The sequence below is a fragment of the Haliotis asinina genome, chromosome 6 (genome assembly GCF_037392515.1).
Source record: "Haliotis asinina isolate JCU_RB_2024 chromosome 6, JCU_Hal_asi_v2, whole genome shotgun sequence".
Taxonomy (NCBI): Eukaryota; Metazoa; Mollusca; class Gastropoda; order Lepetellida; family Haliotidae; genus Haliotis; species Haliotis asinina.
In genome coordinates this window covers 38,020,440-38,038,943 of record NC_090285.1, presented here as the reverse complement: position 1 = coordinate 38,038,943, position 18,504 = coordinate 38,020,440, and the positions used below count along the sequence as shown (strand labels likewise).

The following is an 18,504-nucleotide window of genomic DNA, read 5'->3' as shown; positions in this document are numbered from 1 at the left end:
TAATGTCAAATATTTGACAGCGAAAGAAATATTAACACTGAAATACTTAGAAATGTGAAGATTTTGTTAAAACAACAATGTGGCTACACTTTATTTTATGTGCCAAATTTCCGACCTGATTAAACGCGAAAGGCAACAATCATAAAACCATGGCGTTCACCCATCACACTCTGGAATACCTTCCCACACAAATTATCTGCACATGAGTGTTAGTTCATTGGAAGATTCTCTCTAGCGTGGTAAGTGGAATCAGCTTCAACGCCTGACGTCACATCCATGGTGAATCCTTTGTAACGAGTGGGTCTGCGTGTTTTATCATGATGCAACAAAAATTGAATAATAGACTCTCTAATCAAGGCTTTATTACCCCAGGCCAGAGCGAGAACAACCTCCAATCTTGACGTCTTTCTAGACACAGTTATTGCCTGTCTGGCTATGTCGATCCCCTGGGCAAACATCAGACAAAAGATGGCCAAGAACAAGTAATGCAAAATGGCCGCCACTGCAGTGCACACGGCCTGGAAAGATAGACAAGACAGTATTTCATGATACCACATGCGAAAACCTACAGAAAATAACCGAATTTAAAATAATGATTTTAATAAAGATGATTTATTATTGATTTGATTAAGTCAGGTACACGTGAGTATCAATATCGACTATGTCTCTTTCCATGAAAAAGGATGCATAATATATCAATACCGGTATGGGCACTATTTGTGTCAATACGTTACCTTGTTTTCCGTTCTCTCCACGCCAGCCAGGAAGACGACGTATGCCAAGGTCAACGCCATACAAAGGTTCACCAAGATGACGGACTTAGTAGAGCGAACACTTCTGTATAATGAAGTCATTGAGAGGATGAGTTAGTCGAATTGATGTACCTCTATGTTCCTGTATTTACCTTTGCGATGAAACATGCATCCATAAGATTAACTTACTCTAATGGGAAGATATTTGTATTTATTAGGCAAGTCAAGGTATACTAGAAGCGCAGGAACTGTTATCTTTATCACTGGTAGATCAGGGTCTGCCAGAACGTGGTGTCTAGCAGTAACAGTGTGTTGACTTTCGTTTATGTTAACGAAGTTGCTATCATCTCTGGCAGTAGTTGATGAAGGTAAGCCAGATTGTTGTGTCTTGCAGTAATAGTATGTTCACATAGGGTCATGTTAACGTAGAAGCTACATGTATATCTCTGTCAGTGGTAGATCAAGGTCTGTCAGAACAGTGTGTCTTGCAGTAACAGCATGTTGACGTACGGCCGTGGTGAGGAAGAAAGTGTCTCTGTCACTGGTCATGGTAGCAGTCATGTCAAAGGGATTACCTGTACTTTTGCAATGAACACTTCAGCATTGTTAAATATTTCTATTATAATTGGTGCTTGAAAATCAGTAAAATTACTAATTTCGGGACAAATTCAATTCGAGCTACAGTCTTCACCGTACCATTATTTCTTATAGAAGAATACCCCCACCAGCTACTATTTTTTCAATCTGTTATATCTGATGTTTGATTGCGCAAAATAATAACTAACAAGAGTTTCTGACTTTTCTGTAAAACAAGCATATACTTTCTTTTTCTCCCTAATACATACTGGAACACTGCTCCCCTACCTCCACAAACACGCGTGTGTCAGTACTGTCACCAAGCAGCCCAGGATTGACAAGGAACAGCCCACTATGGAGATTGTCTTCAGGATTCGTAAGTTTCTTTTAGACTGTGAATGGCAAATAATCATGTTTATAATGTCTTTATATAAAGATATATTATATATAATGGTTTTCTTTTAATGGTAAACATTTCTTTGATGTTTCAAACTGTACTTAATTCAATTCTTTGAGAGTAGAAGTCGCCGTTTAGAATGAGTTTTATATGTCTACCGTGACGTTACACAATGTTTTCAGAGTAGCCACATGACAGTGAATATCACATGAATCTCTGTTCTTATGAGAAGTCCAATTGCTGGGATTCGACCGTCATTTGGGGGTTTATTGGATACGGCCACTGTAGCCACTACGGCGATGTGATCTGAGGGGAAATATTTTGAAGTCATGACATATTATTTTGATGATTAACACTTGTGAGTTATGGGTAAGAGTGATCGTTTTACCACGACACGTCTTGGACTCATCAGAATAGCGAAGTTGGTCAAGTGATCACAATCACATCTGGAGAAGGAACTGTTTATATGACTTATATTGCATCCATCCGTCCACCAGGAACTGAAACACAAAACATCACTCCAAATACATGTGTACATTCGGGGATCTGTTTGTTTGCTTGATTCGTGGCTCTCCCGATTCTCAGAAGGGTTAAACATGGCAATCAAGCTTGTTGTTTATTGCACTTCTAAAACGGTAAAACAGCAAGACATTTACACATCTGCTGATGTCTTTAATTGTTTTAGTTACACATACCTGTATTGTATTTAAGATGTTTATAATGTCTACAAGATACCAGTGATTGACTGAGAGGCATTCAATGATTTTTACCTGTCAAAGCAGAATTGTTGATATCTTAAATGTTACAGATATCTGGAAAATATGTCGTCATACAAGTATCCCTTTGAATTCAATTCAAGATAATCTTGAAATATTTTTACATATGTACAAACAAGGGTGTTCTCAGTTACGGATACTTAGTATCATGTCCGTGAAGATCCAATTTAGAACTGGTCTTCGGCAACCCATGCTTGTCGTAAGAGTGATTGGGTGGCCACGCTGTCTGACTTGGGTGACATATATACCAGATCGATACCTGTGATGTCAAACACTTGACTGGCTGGTCTAGATTCAATCTTTTACAAACCACCATGATATAGCGCAAAAGATAACACAACGAACAGGAATCATTTATATTCTCTGGTATTGACCACGTACGCGATAGCTTCAATTACTGGTTAACGTTTGCTCAAAACTGTGCCGTTTCCCTGACAACATCTAACCTATATAATGTCTTGTTACTTTTACACTTCACATATCTTTAAAAGTAAACATAACCGAACTTATCTTTTCCACCTTCGAGCCAAAGGTTTTGAAAATCATTCTTAAATCGAAAGTAATTATATAATACAACATGCATAGTATAGTCTGGGAAACGTTAAAACTGAAATAACCTTTTGAAAACGTCTGGTTAACTGCCAGTTATTAGATGGTGTGTTTCAATGTAACATTCATACTGTTCAATGATGTTGATTCTACTGTTGTGTCTGACACATGCATGCTGATCAAATGTATGATAAACTTATACATCGAAAACATCACTGTGCCACTGTCAAACCAACGCCTTGTCAACTTCCGCTCCACATGGCTACAGTCTAAATATGCATTCTCACAGTATTTTGACTTCATGATTTTATCACTTACAGTCGGAAGCCATGTGGAGAAACGCCTACCACGGTGTATAGTGTCAGTATTTAGTGAAACCTGTCCATGTCCCAGACATGCTTGTGAGTCAGAAGTACATTATCGCAAAACATGATTCCTTCTACACATTGCAATATGCTCTACAGTTTGTATGTGTTGTCACAGACAGACCAAATGTATATTTGCATACAAGTGAATATTATATTTTAACAGGAGGGGGGTTTGCCAGCTTTCATATTTGTACCTACTTAAAAAATGGACACATGAACAGAGAATGTCATTCGTCCCTCGTAAAATTCAAAGGCACAATAAAAGCCAAACGAGTTTCGTTTTGCTTTTTTTTTGTTGTGGTTGTTTTTTTTTTCTTTGTTGCTTGGTTGGTTTCTTGACTGTTTGTTTGTTTGTTGTTTGTTTGTTTTTTTTATGTAACTGAAAACTGAAGTTTGATTTGCCTCCATTTAACATTAATCATTCTAGAAACGGTTGGTAACATGTCATCTGTCTCTGGTTTAATATTAAATGTTAATTGTTTCAAGGAAGATATTTTCAACCACATGACCCTTGACATGGTTAAAGGTGTTATTCATTAATACCGAAGGATAAAATGTTAAAATACTCAACAGCACTTGTGTATCACATTATTTTTTAGATAACTTTAACAATCACCTCAAATTATAGTTATGGAATTATGTCTCAGGGGTGACTAGGCTATATTGTTTGGATATATTTACATCTATAACTAAATACCTCGCACAGTCAATCCAACATTTGACTAAAAGGTGAGGGGGCAATTGCAAATATGTGGAAGAGACTGGTGACTTTTAAAGAACAAAGGAATGTTTTACCCTTTTTTAAAGTTCCAATATCCGCATTCTAGTTCTGCATTGTTTACCTGAAAATAGTATTAAAGAAGACGTCTTCACACACGAACACTGACTTACCAAAAACAAGACACTAAATTACATCAACCTTGGCACCAAAACCCTTTGTTCAAGTTGTTAGACAAAGTAAGGAACCGCCTTGTACCATAACGGGACATCGAGTTTGACATCATGAGTAAACGTTATATTTTTCCTAGGAGTGAGCTTTTGGGTTCTTGACTATGTCGAGGCACCACCGGAATGATCTTCTATTCTAACCATGCTGGGAGTCCAAATCCCGGATTAGCTCGGCCATTAAGAGAGTGAGTAGATATGCTTTTACGTCGTTTTAGCGATATTTCAGCAGTATCGGGGGATACCAGGAATGGTCTTCACACATTATACCCATAGGGAATCGAACCTTGATCCTCTGTGTGACGCGCAGACGCTGTAACCGCTAGGCTACCCCACTGTACCATGTATTATCAAGACACGATCGATATCGATTCAATAATCGATATTACACGATCGGATTAAGCTGTCGGTCGTCACGCCGAACACATAAGCATTGCCCGCAGTAGTGGCATAAAGCGCTCTACCTAGCAGAGACTATGCTTCAATCAGAATAAAGCAGACGATCCACATTATTATGTATACAACAATTATACAATTTGAAACACATTAGCTCACCTGACCATGGTAGAAATTAAGCGTTACATCCCTGTTAAGCTCCGTAAGTTGTTTACCGTCAGCCTGGACAGCAAGTGATAGAATCTGAGATCTTATTTCTTTCTGTGTTGTATTGTCATCTCCACTGAGAATAAATGATATGTTTTGAAGAGATGATTTTTTACATGGTTGTGTAATGTATTGCTACACAATTCAGTAAATATTGTTCACAATAATTAATGCTCCAAGACGTTTTACTGCCGAAGTTGTGGTGTATACGTCATTAGATTTAGACTTGGAGTCAGTTGTTATCTGAAATCTTCTGATAGCGGCCTCTGAAGATAAGAGTTTCACCCTTGATATTCACCTTGCTCTCTATCATCTCACATTACATCAGTAGTCTGCGAAGACCATAGTTTCACCCCAAATATCAAGCCTAGGCCTCTATCATCAAATCTTTCGTAGTAAAACTGTTAGATGTTAAGATAATGATCCAACTTAACCGTTGTAGAGACTGGAAACGTTATGCAGTGTTTCTGAGTAAACTGAAACTCTAACTTACCCAGAGTTACTTCTTTCTAGAAAGTCGGCCATGGTTCGGTAATAGACTGCAACGTAAGTGACGTTTTCTGAAAATAAACAAATATATGACATCACAGCTACGAATACATTTTACAGGCCAAATTTTACAATTTTGAAACAAACATGCTTTCTACATGCATAGGAAATGTTTGTCCAAATCCCAAACTGGGGTTGGAGAAAAGCTGAAATATTGTGCCCCACTGGTGGCAACTGTCACGCACACATGCACAAAATGGTAAGAATCATACCTACTGACATTAAAGATTGAACAAGATATGTGTAAGATAAGTTAGGTGAAGTAAAAAACATGAAGAATGCTGATAAAAAAAAGAAGGTATATCTAAAAAAACAGACTTTGTAAAATTTGTAAAAATATGCTCTTCAAAAAAAGTACGGGAACATAACATGTCAGTTGAGAGACGTTTCAGGTACAGACATCTTATTAACGCACCACCAAATCCCTCTATTATCACCCCTACATAGAACGCATTATATGCACGTGAACCATGCAGTAGCCCCATACACGTGCATGGGGTCTTAATTTTGACGATTTTTCAAGAAGGTCGAGAAATCGTTTAGAACTTTAATTTTGACACTCATCTTGCATCAAACATTCCTTAGTGTTTGTTTCTAGTCGTTTATTTAAAATGAAAATCGTACACATGCTAAAATGTAAAATGTATAATAGGTTGCGAGTAACACACACACACACGCATATATATATATATATGTGTGTGTGTGTGTGTGTATATATATATATATATATATATATATATATATATATATATATATTGTGTATTAATTATCTTCTGAGATATACTCTTAAAAAAGTAGGAGAACTTCAGTGTTTTCTTATTTACGACTGAAAAATATTTAGGAACTTTATCGGAGTCAATCAATCAATATACTTAATATTGTACATGCGTCTGTGGCTTTTATACTAAATAAAGTCGTCTTCAAAGACCGTTATAGTGTGAGTTTTCAATGTTAAGCTACTTATGACATGTATTTCATATGAAATGGGTTTTTTTTGTTTTTTCGGTATAATTACCATTGCCGTGAATGCTATGCCATGACCACGTTCAGAAAATGATACCACAGTAGTTTCTCCGGTTATGTCGAGCACTGGTTTACACGAAGTATCTACTACACCACATCCACTTCGACACATCAGTGTTTTGTATAATCACCTGCATCTTTAGTATCACTTTGGTCATGTAGCCATGGTAATGAAATGTATATACTCCTCCTCCTGGTAAATATGTTTCCGCTTTGCTACAGATAAGATCCTGTATGATATCTGCATACTAGATAGAGAAGCCAGACCTGTACAGGGAAGCAAATTCTCACAAAGTCACATTGTAACTATCTGGTGCCCTGAACTAGGCTTCAGTTATTTAATAGCTCCATTTCGAACTTTAAATGTTCAGACTTTCAGAAATATGTGCAAACAGATGTCACGAACCGAACTCTGCTGTCTGAAATTATATAGTAAACAATATAGCAACGCCTTTGCACAATTTGCAGTTTGGGATTTGAACATTGTTCTTTTGTAGGGTTAAACAATTTAATCACACCTCATAGGCCTTGTTTACGAATTACACTGAATATATTGTAAAACATGGAAGATGTATGGAAACGATGACATTTTTCAGTGTAATACCTCAGTGGCAAAGGTTCATAATAAATAAATAATATTCATTTATTCTTTAATACCAAGACCCGGTGATGCTTGAACTCATTTGATACGTGTTGATGCAACTTTATATTATGTATAATGTAGAACAAAATGTTTGCTTCTGAAACAAATTTGGATACATGTCAATGAAGAACGGTCAAGCTAACCTGTGGAGTTTCTGAGTGTGAACAAGGATGTGGGTATTGTTCTTTACACCAGAGCAAAGTGCACGGAGACAGTTGATGAAGAAATCCTATTGATTAATTCGCGTTGGGGTGAATTTTCAGGTAAACAGAAACACAGACAAAATGCCGACAGCCTAAGACAATACGGTATCTGACAGATATCCTTGAGTAGTGTCTGAGCTTCCCTGGAAGATGTCCTCGAAATTCAGTCAATTCACAAAATATGTACTTACCATCGACATCATAGTTTTCCTTAGAAAGTCTTAAAGAACTCCTGACACCTTCAAAGTTTTCTGTAGGAAAGGTGATATCCTTGTCCTTAACCTTTGCAACTTCCACCACTTAAAAGATATTTTTGAAAAGCAAATGAAAAACATTTACAAAGAAGGCATAATGTCATTTAGATTGTGGCCAAATGTTATTTTTTATAATTGCATTTTTCTAGAGGTCCGATTCTAGTACTTCGAGTCCCATCCGGTATCATTCGAACTCATACCCTCAGAGTCAGGTACCTGATAGCCAGTTGTGTGGAGGCCGCGGTGGCTGAGTGGGTGAAAGGGTTGAATTTCTACGCTGGTGATTAAGTATCTCAGTACTAGTCTAGATTGGTTATATAATGGCAATAGAGGTTATATAATGGTAAACAATCGAGTAATTCAACAGGACACGAAAATAGTTTCAGCAAGCCTGGGAATTTAAGTTATATATGAGAATGACCTCACAATATATTCAAATGTATTTATATAGCGCGAAGGTATTGTGTTCAAAAGAAATTCCGAACAACAATTCAGCAGTTCATCACATAAATCGTCAGAAATCTTTATCGTTACCATGGTTTAATTGGGAAAACAACACAACTGTTCGAATACAAAACAAAGAATCTGAAATTGTATTATAATTGTACAACGATGCATTCCTAACGTTCCACAACCAACACACAACTTTGCCGTCCATATAAAGTCATTTCAGTTATTCTCAGCCTTCAGACTTCAATACCGCTGCTTTGATGAATCCAAATCGAAATGATCAAGAAAGTACCTACCCATGGTTGAACGGTTGATAGTCAGAGGTTTGTTCACCGTCTGTGATGCTGCAACTGCCAAACCAATGGACGTCACAGCTCTCATCAAAGACGACGCCTTTGTTGCATTCTTCACGAAAAGAGGAATTTAATCCAGTATTATTATTATTAGGCCTGTATATAATTCGATTTTAATTTGGAGAACATGTCAAAAAACAAATGAAAGTATATGCGTTAAATACATGCGTGTACCAATACTGCATCGGGGGTATCCTTCTGAATTCAAATGAATGTCAGTGGACTACAACAAATACAAAGGCTATTTGTTACTACATGTTACTACAGTCCTTATCTTAATCCTACAGGTCAATATAAAAGTATCCAAAGCGAAACTCCCTGTAACGGTCAGTTATGTCATCAAATGACTAAAAGGTTATTCATTTGGGCAAAAGACTAAATTTCTCTGTGATTTCTTCAGAAGATTGAAATTTTCGTCAAGTCTAATATTAAACCAAGTGACTAAAATCCTTTAAATTCACAGAAGAACACAAATAATCTTGGTGCGTCTTCTTTGATGTCACTGTGGCGAGGTGTGCGATTTCTTCAGTTGTGGCATACTATGTTTGGGGATGAACACCTTCTTTAGCTCCTCGTACTTCTCATGCAGTTCCTGTGTGAGCGTCTCAGCGATTGAATCAACCATAACTGAATGTTCACACGTCCGAAGCATTGTGAGAAAAGCCATATACAGTGTGTAAAATGCGATCAGTAAATGTCACATAACATCAAACGCATCAAATCAGTTATGATGAAGCCTTAAGGTCAGTAGGTGTTAACCTCCCCATTTTCTATACGGTCTTTGATTTCTTCAAAGTGTTCCTTGAAGTGTGTAACATGTGTTTTCTTTTAAGACCTCTTTGTTTGACATCATTCAAAACAAACACCTTGTGTTTGGTGGAAAGACTGAACCTGTTCAGGCAATCAGTTTAACGTCATTTGACCAACTAACAGAAACGTTCATTCTGATCATTTCAGTTTTGGGGTCAAATGGCTGGTTGTACAGACTGACTTAACATATATGATTGTTTCAAATTTGGGGAATATGTTCAGAACACAAAATTAAATACACATGGATCAGAAGTGTAATGAACTGCAACAACGACAAGAGTTCATGTTTCTTCAGCAGACATTTGATTCCTACACCCGCAAGACCCGTGAAGGTCCGATTTGGAATATTGATCTTCAGTAACCCATGCTTGTGGTAAGGGGCGACTAGCGGGATCGGGTGGTCAAGCTCGTTTACTTGGTTGACACACGTCATCGGCTCCCAATTGCGCAAATCGATTTTAATGCTGTTGATCACTGGATTGCCTGTCCAAACTCGATTACTTACTTTACAATGTGCATTTCCGTTAATATGGCACACAAGGATCATACCTAGCATGGCGACAGTCACATCTTCTTATAGTTGTACTTATACTGAAAGCCATAAAAACGCAATTTGACATTCATGCTTTCTTTATTCACACAAATGTCAACATATGTGCATGTAGCTGTTAGATATGTTTTAAATAAACATCTGTGGATAACTTGGTCAGAAAAAATCCATCTATACATTAAACCTGCATTAGGGCGTCTTCACAGCCTTTGGGAGCAGACAGTATCAGCAACTGTTATAAACCGTTTTCGGAAGTGTGAGACTCGGATATTGAGGTCCTGTCGAGCTGTCGTCAAAGGTGGTGCACCATGTTGCGGGCAAATGCATCACTTCGGGTGGACGGAGTTGTCTGAGTTAACCAACGGTGGTGGTTGGATGCACATTACAGTGCCTGACAATCATCACATTTGAAGAAAAGCCGCTAACCATAGTGAGAACCTGATTCTTTGCGTCTTGTGTCAAGCGTGACATTTTCTCAACATGATTCAGTTTCACATTTCTTGTGCACGTGCACAACGTGTTTCATGAATGTGATTGTGTTTATGAGAAATGTCAAAGGTTCAGTTTTTAGCATAGAAGTTCATAAAAGAGGAATGCTCCGGGACTCAAAATCGAAATGGGCTACGATATCAGCCTTTTATCCCTACACCCTCTCTACCGCAAGAAAAGAATCTTCAATAGAAGTTTTGTAAGTTCCAGGACAAAACATATCAATTGCGTTTGTAATGGCTTTCAGTGTTTTTAATGGCTTTCAGTATACAATACTGATTGTTTCGTCACAGGATAGAATCCGTACATGTACGTACACAAAGCGTACGCTCCAATCGGCACACTAAAATTTCCGCAAAAGGTGCGTTCAAATCAGCCCCAAACTTTTAACCTTTCATACTCATTGACATTATACATGTCAAAACGCGCCCTTGCATTGTGCTCTTAATCGGCGTTCCATGACGTTTCGTGTTGCCCTATCAAACGTGCTGTGTATGGCTACAAAAAGGTTACAGCAGGTTATTAACCACATAGTGAAACATAACTTGTGTAATATACTATATGGACATAATATATGGACACATCACGTTTGTCTAGCAAACATGGTTCTTTTATTTCGCCGTCCTGTGACACGGTTGTGAATAAGCATGGTCTTGAGATGCTGACCACACCTGTGAATTTTGTGATAATCTCCCAGTAGACTTATCACAGAATAAGAGTGACTTGACAGTAATTAGTAAATTTCCCGGTGATGACGGTATGCCACCTGAATCTTTAAAGCTTAGTAGTTCATATTTCACACCTTTTCTACTCTCATTGTTTAATAAAGTTCGGGATAGTGGCATATTTCCCAGTAGCTGGAACACTGGTATGGTAATCCCGTTATTTAAATCAAGGGAAGAAAATAACCCAAACAACTACATAGGCATATCGCTCTTGAACTGTTGTGATAAGATTATATAGTAAAAGGTTATATAGTAAAAGGCTTATGAATCTGGCTAGATATGTATCAATTAATTTCTGAATCTCAAACTCAGTATCGCACAGAGTATTCCTCTGTAGACCTTGTATTTACTCTAGAGGCTTTATGTACAAGGTAGATTTAACTGCATATGTATAGATTTAAAATAGCCTTTAAACATTTCGTCTATGGCATATAAACATAAAAAGGAATTGTCAAAGTTTGTAATTTCAAGAAAACATATTTCAGTACATAAGCTGGAGTTAAACAAGAGTGTATTTTTTAATTCTTCACCAATGTCCTTGTACAAGAAAGTTGTAAGGCCTGCCATGATGGTATATTTGTTAACCTGAGTATTGACGACTTAATGTTGTTGCTATTTGCAGGTGATGTTGTTATATTTTCGTTTTCCACTGATGGCCTACACAGGCAAGTAGATGCCGTATTTGAGTATTGTTCGAATTGGGGACTGAGTGTAACCGCAGACAAATCAAAGAATCATTGTTTTCAGAAATGGAGGTATACTTTCCAAGCATGTAAAATGGAGCATTAATACGATAAATCTTGACCCTGTAACCTGTTACAAGTACCTGGGTACCCTGTTTCATCAAGACTGAAATAGACAAAAGCCTGTAAAACCTTGGCTACGCAAGCACGTAAAGTTTTCGAACCAGTGTTAATTTTCTTAAAGAACATTAGACATACTGATCTTGAAACTGCCTGTGAAAACCTTCTTCAAAAGATTTCTAGGGGTGGGTAAACATGCCGCAAACAAAGCTATTCAAGGAGAGACGGGGCGGCACTGTTATTCATAAAAACACAGATAAAAGTTATAAATTATTGTATTGTCACAAGTCACTGTATTATTATATACTATAATATGTGGTTAGCAGGAAAATCTACTGGGAGTTGAACTAAAGTCATCGTATCGAGAGATCAGTTGGACATTCTCTCACTGAACTTGTCACGTATCGCATTACTAGGCACGTTTGTGACGTCATATACATCTGTGCAAACTGGCATGCGTGTCCTGGCATTCATTATCACCCATTTTATCTCTATCAAAATTATAAACTTACTCTTTTCTTAACTTGCTGCCAGTCCTCTTTGCTGGTGTCAACAGACAGGATGTTGTCAACCACATTAAGAAAGGACTGAAAGCAAAAATCATTAACAAACGTTTTGCTACTTCAAAGGACCTGGACTGTCTTCGTCTGAGTGAGTGAATGAGTGAGTGAGTGAAGATTGACGTTATATGGCAACGGTCTGTAACCAATCGAGTCTGGAGCAGACAGTCCAGGCATCAATAGCATGAGCATCGATTTGTGCAATTGGGAACCGATGACATATGTCAACCAAGTCAGCAAGCCTGACGCACGATCCAGGTAGTCGCCTCTGACGACAAGCATGATCACCTTTATTCACAATACAGTTTTAGCCGTTAATTCCCAGAAGCACTGATGTTCTAGCAGTTTCCCACCTAAGGTGCAATTGTTCAGCACACAAATGCGAAATGTATATATTAGCATTCAAAATGTGTATAGTGGCTAGTGTGGGGTGTAGGCTTACGGCCATACAATGCAGGATTACTTGTATCCTGTCACTATGACAGAATTCACTATTCATTTTGCTGTTACCCTTGACTAAAGCTGGGACAATGGTGTTGTATAACCGACACTCTCAGCCGGGCAAACATATATCCTCTGGGTTCGAATCCCAGTTATTCTTTGGTTTCTATTCCCGGTTTGTCAGCACCAAACTCCTTGCTATTCGGTTTAACCAATGTAAGCTGGTGATGTAACTGAAAACACTTCCCGACCCGAGTTTATCAAGCCTTGCCAATTTTCAAAATGATAAAGGTTTTGTGAGCCAAATGGAATGCGGGGATGCATTTTCTGATCCGCTATTGTTCATTCTTTGAGCAAAACTGACTTGTGACAAACTGTGTAATATCCACAAACACGACAACATCTCTAAAGGTTTATCAGAAACAGACACCACGTGTGTCCGTGGGAGACTTCCTTTGGTAAACGTATTCCTCTCACCAGATGAAATTATTTCCATCTATTTCTGACATATTTCCAACACTGCCCACTTCCGACTGTATGTCAGACTAGCTATTGTTGAAAGTGTCTGTCCTACTACAAGTTTGGAGAGCCAGCTTAGATGAAATATGCAGATAGTCGAAACACACGAGGACGTGTTGGCACAAGGCAAGTCCGTGAGTGGAGCAACATGCAGATTCAGAGAACAAGGATATGTTTAACTAGGGCTTGCGATAGGATCACCCAAACTCCTGTTGACGAGTGGAAAAGTCCGGGATCTTTAACAGCATACGCCCATTAACGAAGTATCTGATTTTATTAGCTGCACCTATATTAACAAGAATGCTCTAAGATTAAAATAGCTTACATCTCTACTAGAGCATACACCTCACGAATACTAAGGTAACAATGAGTATACTAATCTCATACTTCACTAAAATGGTACCCTGCAGTTGACTGAGAAAGCACCATATACTTTACTACCAAGGTACCCTGCACCTTTGTACCAAGGTACCATACGCATGTCTACCAAGGTACCCTACATCTTACTATAGAGTTACCAAACACTTGACTATTAAGGTACCCTTACACCTTAATACCAACGTACCCTACACCTTACTATCGAGGTACACTCACACGTAACTGCCATGGCACCCTTCACCATACTATCAAGGCACCCTTACACCTTATTTTCACAGTGCATCTTACTGTTGCTATCAAGGTACCCTTATACCTTACTTTCAAGGTACCCTTACACCTTACTACCAACGTACCCTACGTCTTCCTTACACAATCAGCGTGCACAATGAAGGTATCCTTACTTGTTACTACAAAGATACCCAAAACCTTGCTATCAAGGTACCCTTCACCTTACTTTCACGGAAGACCTTACTATCAACGTACCCTTACCCTTACTCTTCAACTTCAATATCAAGGGATTATCACACTGATGATCACTGCTTTCGCTGATCCATTCATAGCATTTTCACCGCTCTTTTGCCTAATGAGTCATTTTTTACTGCAGATAATCAAAACGTGTATATGTATAGATACAGGGTATAAGTCTCATACCTGTACTGTAGCAATGTCCACTACAACCGGAGCTAATTTCTTCAGTGCAGTGGCCAGAGTGCCCACAAGGTCAATGGATTTGTCGAGATCTCCGGCGGAGGAGTCGTTGACCTTGGTAGCCACCTGCAACCTCTTTAGGACGTTCCTAACCTTCTTGCTGGACACAACTCCATCGGCGATCGAAGCTACCTAAACACAAGACGTAAAACAATTTTCACCTCTGTGTTCCTGTTAGTATGCTTTTAACTGTTTAATTCAAAAAAACGAACGAAGAAATGCTGAGTATCATCAGAAATATTCGTTGTGTACCGAACAACTTCCTCTATCAGTGATCGCAGATACCGAAATACATGCGTTAGACGGACTCACAATTCTTGGTATATTGTTTTCCGCCTTACGTTTTACGATTTAGTAAATCGATGTGTATCGTTATGTAGATGTGATTGTTCACGAACCACAACCGTTATCAGTGATTGAAGCTATCTGAGAAGGTTTGGGGTGGGGTGGGGGTGGGAGATGTGTGAACCAAGTCAGCAAGGCTGACCACCGGATCCTGTGAGCCTCCTCTCTCAACAAGCTGAGGAAGATCAGTTCTAGCCTGGATCTTCACGAGGTATCTGACAATGGCATTAATCAACATGTAATCTTCACGCTACACTTTATCAAAGGCGCTGTTTGACAACGCATAGTGTAAACTTGACTGACCTCTTCCTCTATTTCGGCTATCTCCTCTCTCACGCAGGTTATGTAGTTTAATTCCTTCCACTCACCAGTGACGTCACAAACACGTCGGACGTCACCTTCAAGATTGTAAAGGTCATTGCACAAACAGTTTATCTAACTGTGTGGACTAATTCTAATTAAACACGTTCAGGTATTGAAAGCAGTTTGTCACGTAAATAGACAAAACTAAATTTACATTACGAAACTCCAATGACACTTCACGTGCAACAGGCAAACTCCACACAGGATTTTAAATGTTTTACTGAATTATTGCATTGTCTTAAATCAAACATCTGACTCAGTTCGGCGAAGGTCTTGGACATGTTCATTCCTAGGACCTAATGGGGGTCTCAGCCTCAATGATCAGCTATTCGGAATATATTAAAACATTGTTCACTTGCACCAGCCGTTGCAAATCAACTGAATCTCATCAACGTCCTTACTATGACCTTCCGTACTAGTGCACCGTATCGATTGTCCTGCCACAATGACAAACTACAGAAAGAAGCGTTACACGCATTCAAAGCAATTCACAAATAAGTATTCACTGTACTTTGTATATCGACAGTTTAGGTCATATTATGATCCTTTATTACGAATGGAACCTCAATGTATTTTCCTAAGGAAAGATTGTTTTGAATCACAGCATCATATTTCACAAGCGTTCCAATGTGTTTCATAGATTGATAACAGTTTGTCAGTTTATTCAAACCTGAAATGTTGAACATTGCGAACATTGTTAACATTAAATTGAACTAAGTTAACATTTTGGGACTCCACTGAACCTTTCAAACACTCATGTAATGATGTTCTAAAATCGACGAATGGATGAGAAATTAACAATTAAATATGTTACAATATATATGTATGATTTACACACATTTTGTGTAATGTCCTGCTAGTACACCTTCAATGAGATAAATTTGTATGTCCGTGATCTGGTCAGTGTCCGTGATCTGGTCAGTGTCCGTGATCTGGTCAGTGTACGTGATCTGGTCAGTGTCCGTGATCTGGTCAGTGTCCGTGATCTGGTCAGTGTATGTGATCTGGTCAGTGTCCGTGATCTGGTCAGTGTCCGTGATCTGGTCAGTGTACGTGATCTGGTCAGTGTCCGTGATCTGGTCAGTGTCCGTGATCTGGTCAGTGTACGTGATCTGGTCAGTGTCCGTGATCTGGTCAGTGTCCGTGATCTGGTCAGTGTACGTGATCTGGTCAGTGTCCGTGATCTAGTCAGTGTCCGTGATCTGGTCAGTGTATGTGATCTGGTCAGTGTCCGTGATCTGGTCAGTGTCCGTGATCTGGTCAGTGTACGTGATCTGGTCAGTGTCCGTGATCTGGTCAGTGTACGTGATCTGGTCAGTGTACGTGATCTGGTCAGTGTACGTGATCTGGTCAGTGTCCGTGATCTGGTCAGTGTCCGTGATCTGGTCAGTGTACGTGATCTGGTCAGTGTCCGTGATCTGGTCAGTGTACGTGATCTGGTCAGTGTCCGTGATCTGGTCAGTGTCCGTGATCTGGTCAGTGTACGTGATCTGGTCAGTGTACGTGATCTGGTCAGTGTCCGTGATCTGGTCAGTGTACGTGATCTGGTCAGTGTCCGTGATCTGGTCAGTGTACGTGATCTGGTCAGTGTCCGTGATCTGGTCAGTGTCCGTGATCTGGTCAGTGTATGTGATCTGGTCAGTGTCCGTGATCTGGTCAGTGTCCGTGAGCTGGTCAGTGTACGTGATCTGGTCAGTGTCCGTGATCTGGTCAGTGTCCGTGATCTGGTCAGTGTACGTGATCTGGTCAGTGTCCGTGATCTGGTCAGTGTACGTGATCTGGTCAGTGTACGTGATCTGGTCAGTGTCCGTGATCTGGTCAGTGTCCGTGATCTGGTCAGTGTACGTGATCTGGTCAGTGTCCGTGATCTGGTCAGTGTCCGTGATCTGGTCAGTGTCCGTGATCTGGTCAGTGTCCGTGATCTGGTCAGTGTACGTGATCTGGTCAGTGTCCGTGATCTGGTCAGTGTCCGTGATCTGGTCAGTGTACGTGATCTGGTCAGTGTACGTGATCTGGTCAGTGTCCGTGATCTGGTCAGTGTCCGTGATCTGGTCAGTGTACGTGATCTGGTCAGTGTCCGTGATATGGTCAGTGTCCGTGATCTGGTCAGTGTACGTGATCTGGTCAGTGTCCGTGATCTGGTCAGTGTACGTGATCTGGTCAGAACCGTACGTCGAACCATATATGTTATAAACACGCAAAAGGCAGCCCTTTCCTAAACATCTCAACACACATACCTAGAAACCCCTCAGGGCATAGCAGCACTAAGGTCGTATTACCGACAGTCTGGGGCCACAATGTTCCTCTGGAGTCTGGGATTTCAGGACACACCTTTTCTAAAAACAGTGACATTGAATGTAACACACCGAAACCACACGTACAAGGGAAATAAATAATTTATATCTGTAGGATTGAGATGTTGTACTCTACAGGTCAGACAAACAAGGGAAATGTTAAACGCATGTTCTCAGTATTATAACTGGTTCCCTCATGTAATTGTACTGACAGGTTCATTACCGACATATACACTGCTTGTGGACATATATTTACTCCATAACAACAAAAGAATTTGATATGTAGGCGTGTTGTTCGCCGCACTAAGCAATGAACCCGATTTATGACGGTCGAATTTCAGAAAAAAAAATTCGCTGTACAATCCAGTAAATGCAATTATGAGTACTGGTCCGCGCTCCTGGTATATAATGACATGCATAAATAAATTCAGCTTTTCGGACCAGCATCATACAACAAACATGGGTTCCTGAAAACTAATATTCACCGGCTGCTTTGAAAGGGAGTAAATGGATTTGGAAAGGAGATATTATCATTACCATTTGGCTTGATGATGACAAGCGTTGCTGATTCTGTGCAATTGGTGACACCACACATGTAGTCTCCAGGTGCATCAGTCGAGTTCAGCATCACCCTCTCCACCCCTTCTTTCACTCTCACGATTTTCGATTTGTCTGACAGAAAAAGACGGTGTTGTAACTGTTACCCACCTGAATGATTGCACTGTCACAATGTTGGGCTATTGGGTGTTTTACAGCTGAAACGTTTTACTCGGAGAAAGAAATGTCTCCTAAGACCAAGTCCAGAGTGATGCAATGAAAACATATAACTGACCAAATTACAAACCCCCGAAAGACACATCTACATGATATGTACGGGTAGTATAGCAAGCTGGTGAAGACTGTTCAAGTGTTTGTGTTCCGGAAAGAATGGGAACGCCGAGGCCTACATCGAAAACGACATTGACCGAAACTCAATCAAAAATAATTATCTCCGGATCCTTGGGGGTCTAAGCAGCTGACACTTACACATGTACATCTGTGTTCAAAATGTGAGACAAAAACATGTTGGCCATTGATG

The 18,504-nt window shown here is 39.5% G+C and overlaps 2 protein-coding genes across 2 annotated transcripts in view; both read right to left on the bottom strand.

The window, feature by feature from the left end:
- LOC137287849 (adhesion G protein-coupled receptor B1-like) overlaps positions 1 to 18,504 on the bottom strand; it is a 135,106-nt gene that overhangs the window by 57,127 nt on the left and 59,475 nt on the right. The window lies entirely within an intron of this gene.
- On the bottom strand, positions 210 to 18,462 carry LOC137286661 (adhesion G protein-coupled receptor L4-like). Its single transcript, XM_067818637.1, has 15 exons — positions 18,453 to 18,462; positions 17,964 to 18,098; positions 17,370 to 17,468; positions 15,073 to 15,167; positions 14,368 to 14,556; positions 12,331 to 12,405; positions 8,385 to 8,493; positions 7,576 to 7,683; positions 5,460 to 5,526; positions 4,919 to 5,042; positions 4,214 to 4,260; positions 2,114 to 2,225; positions 1,617 to 1,720; positions 735 to 837; positions 210 to 518 (listed from the first exon to the last, which is right to left on the bottom strand). The coding sequence occupies exons 1-15, from the start codon at positions 18,460 to 18,462 to the stop codon at positions 210 to 212; spliced, it is 1,686 nt and encodes a 561-aa protein (XP_067674738.1).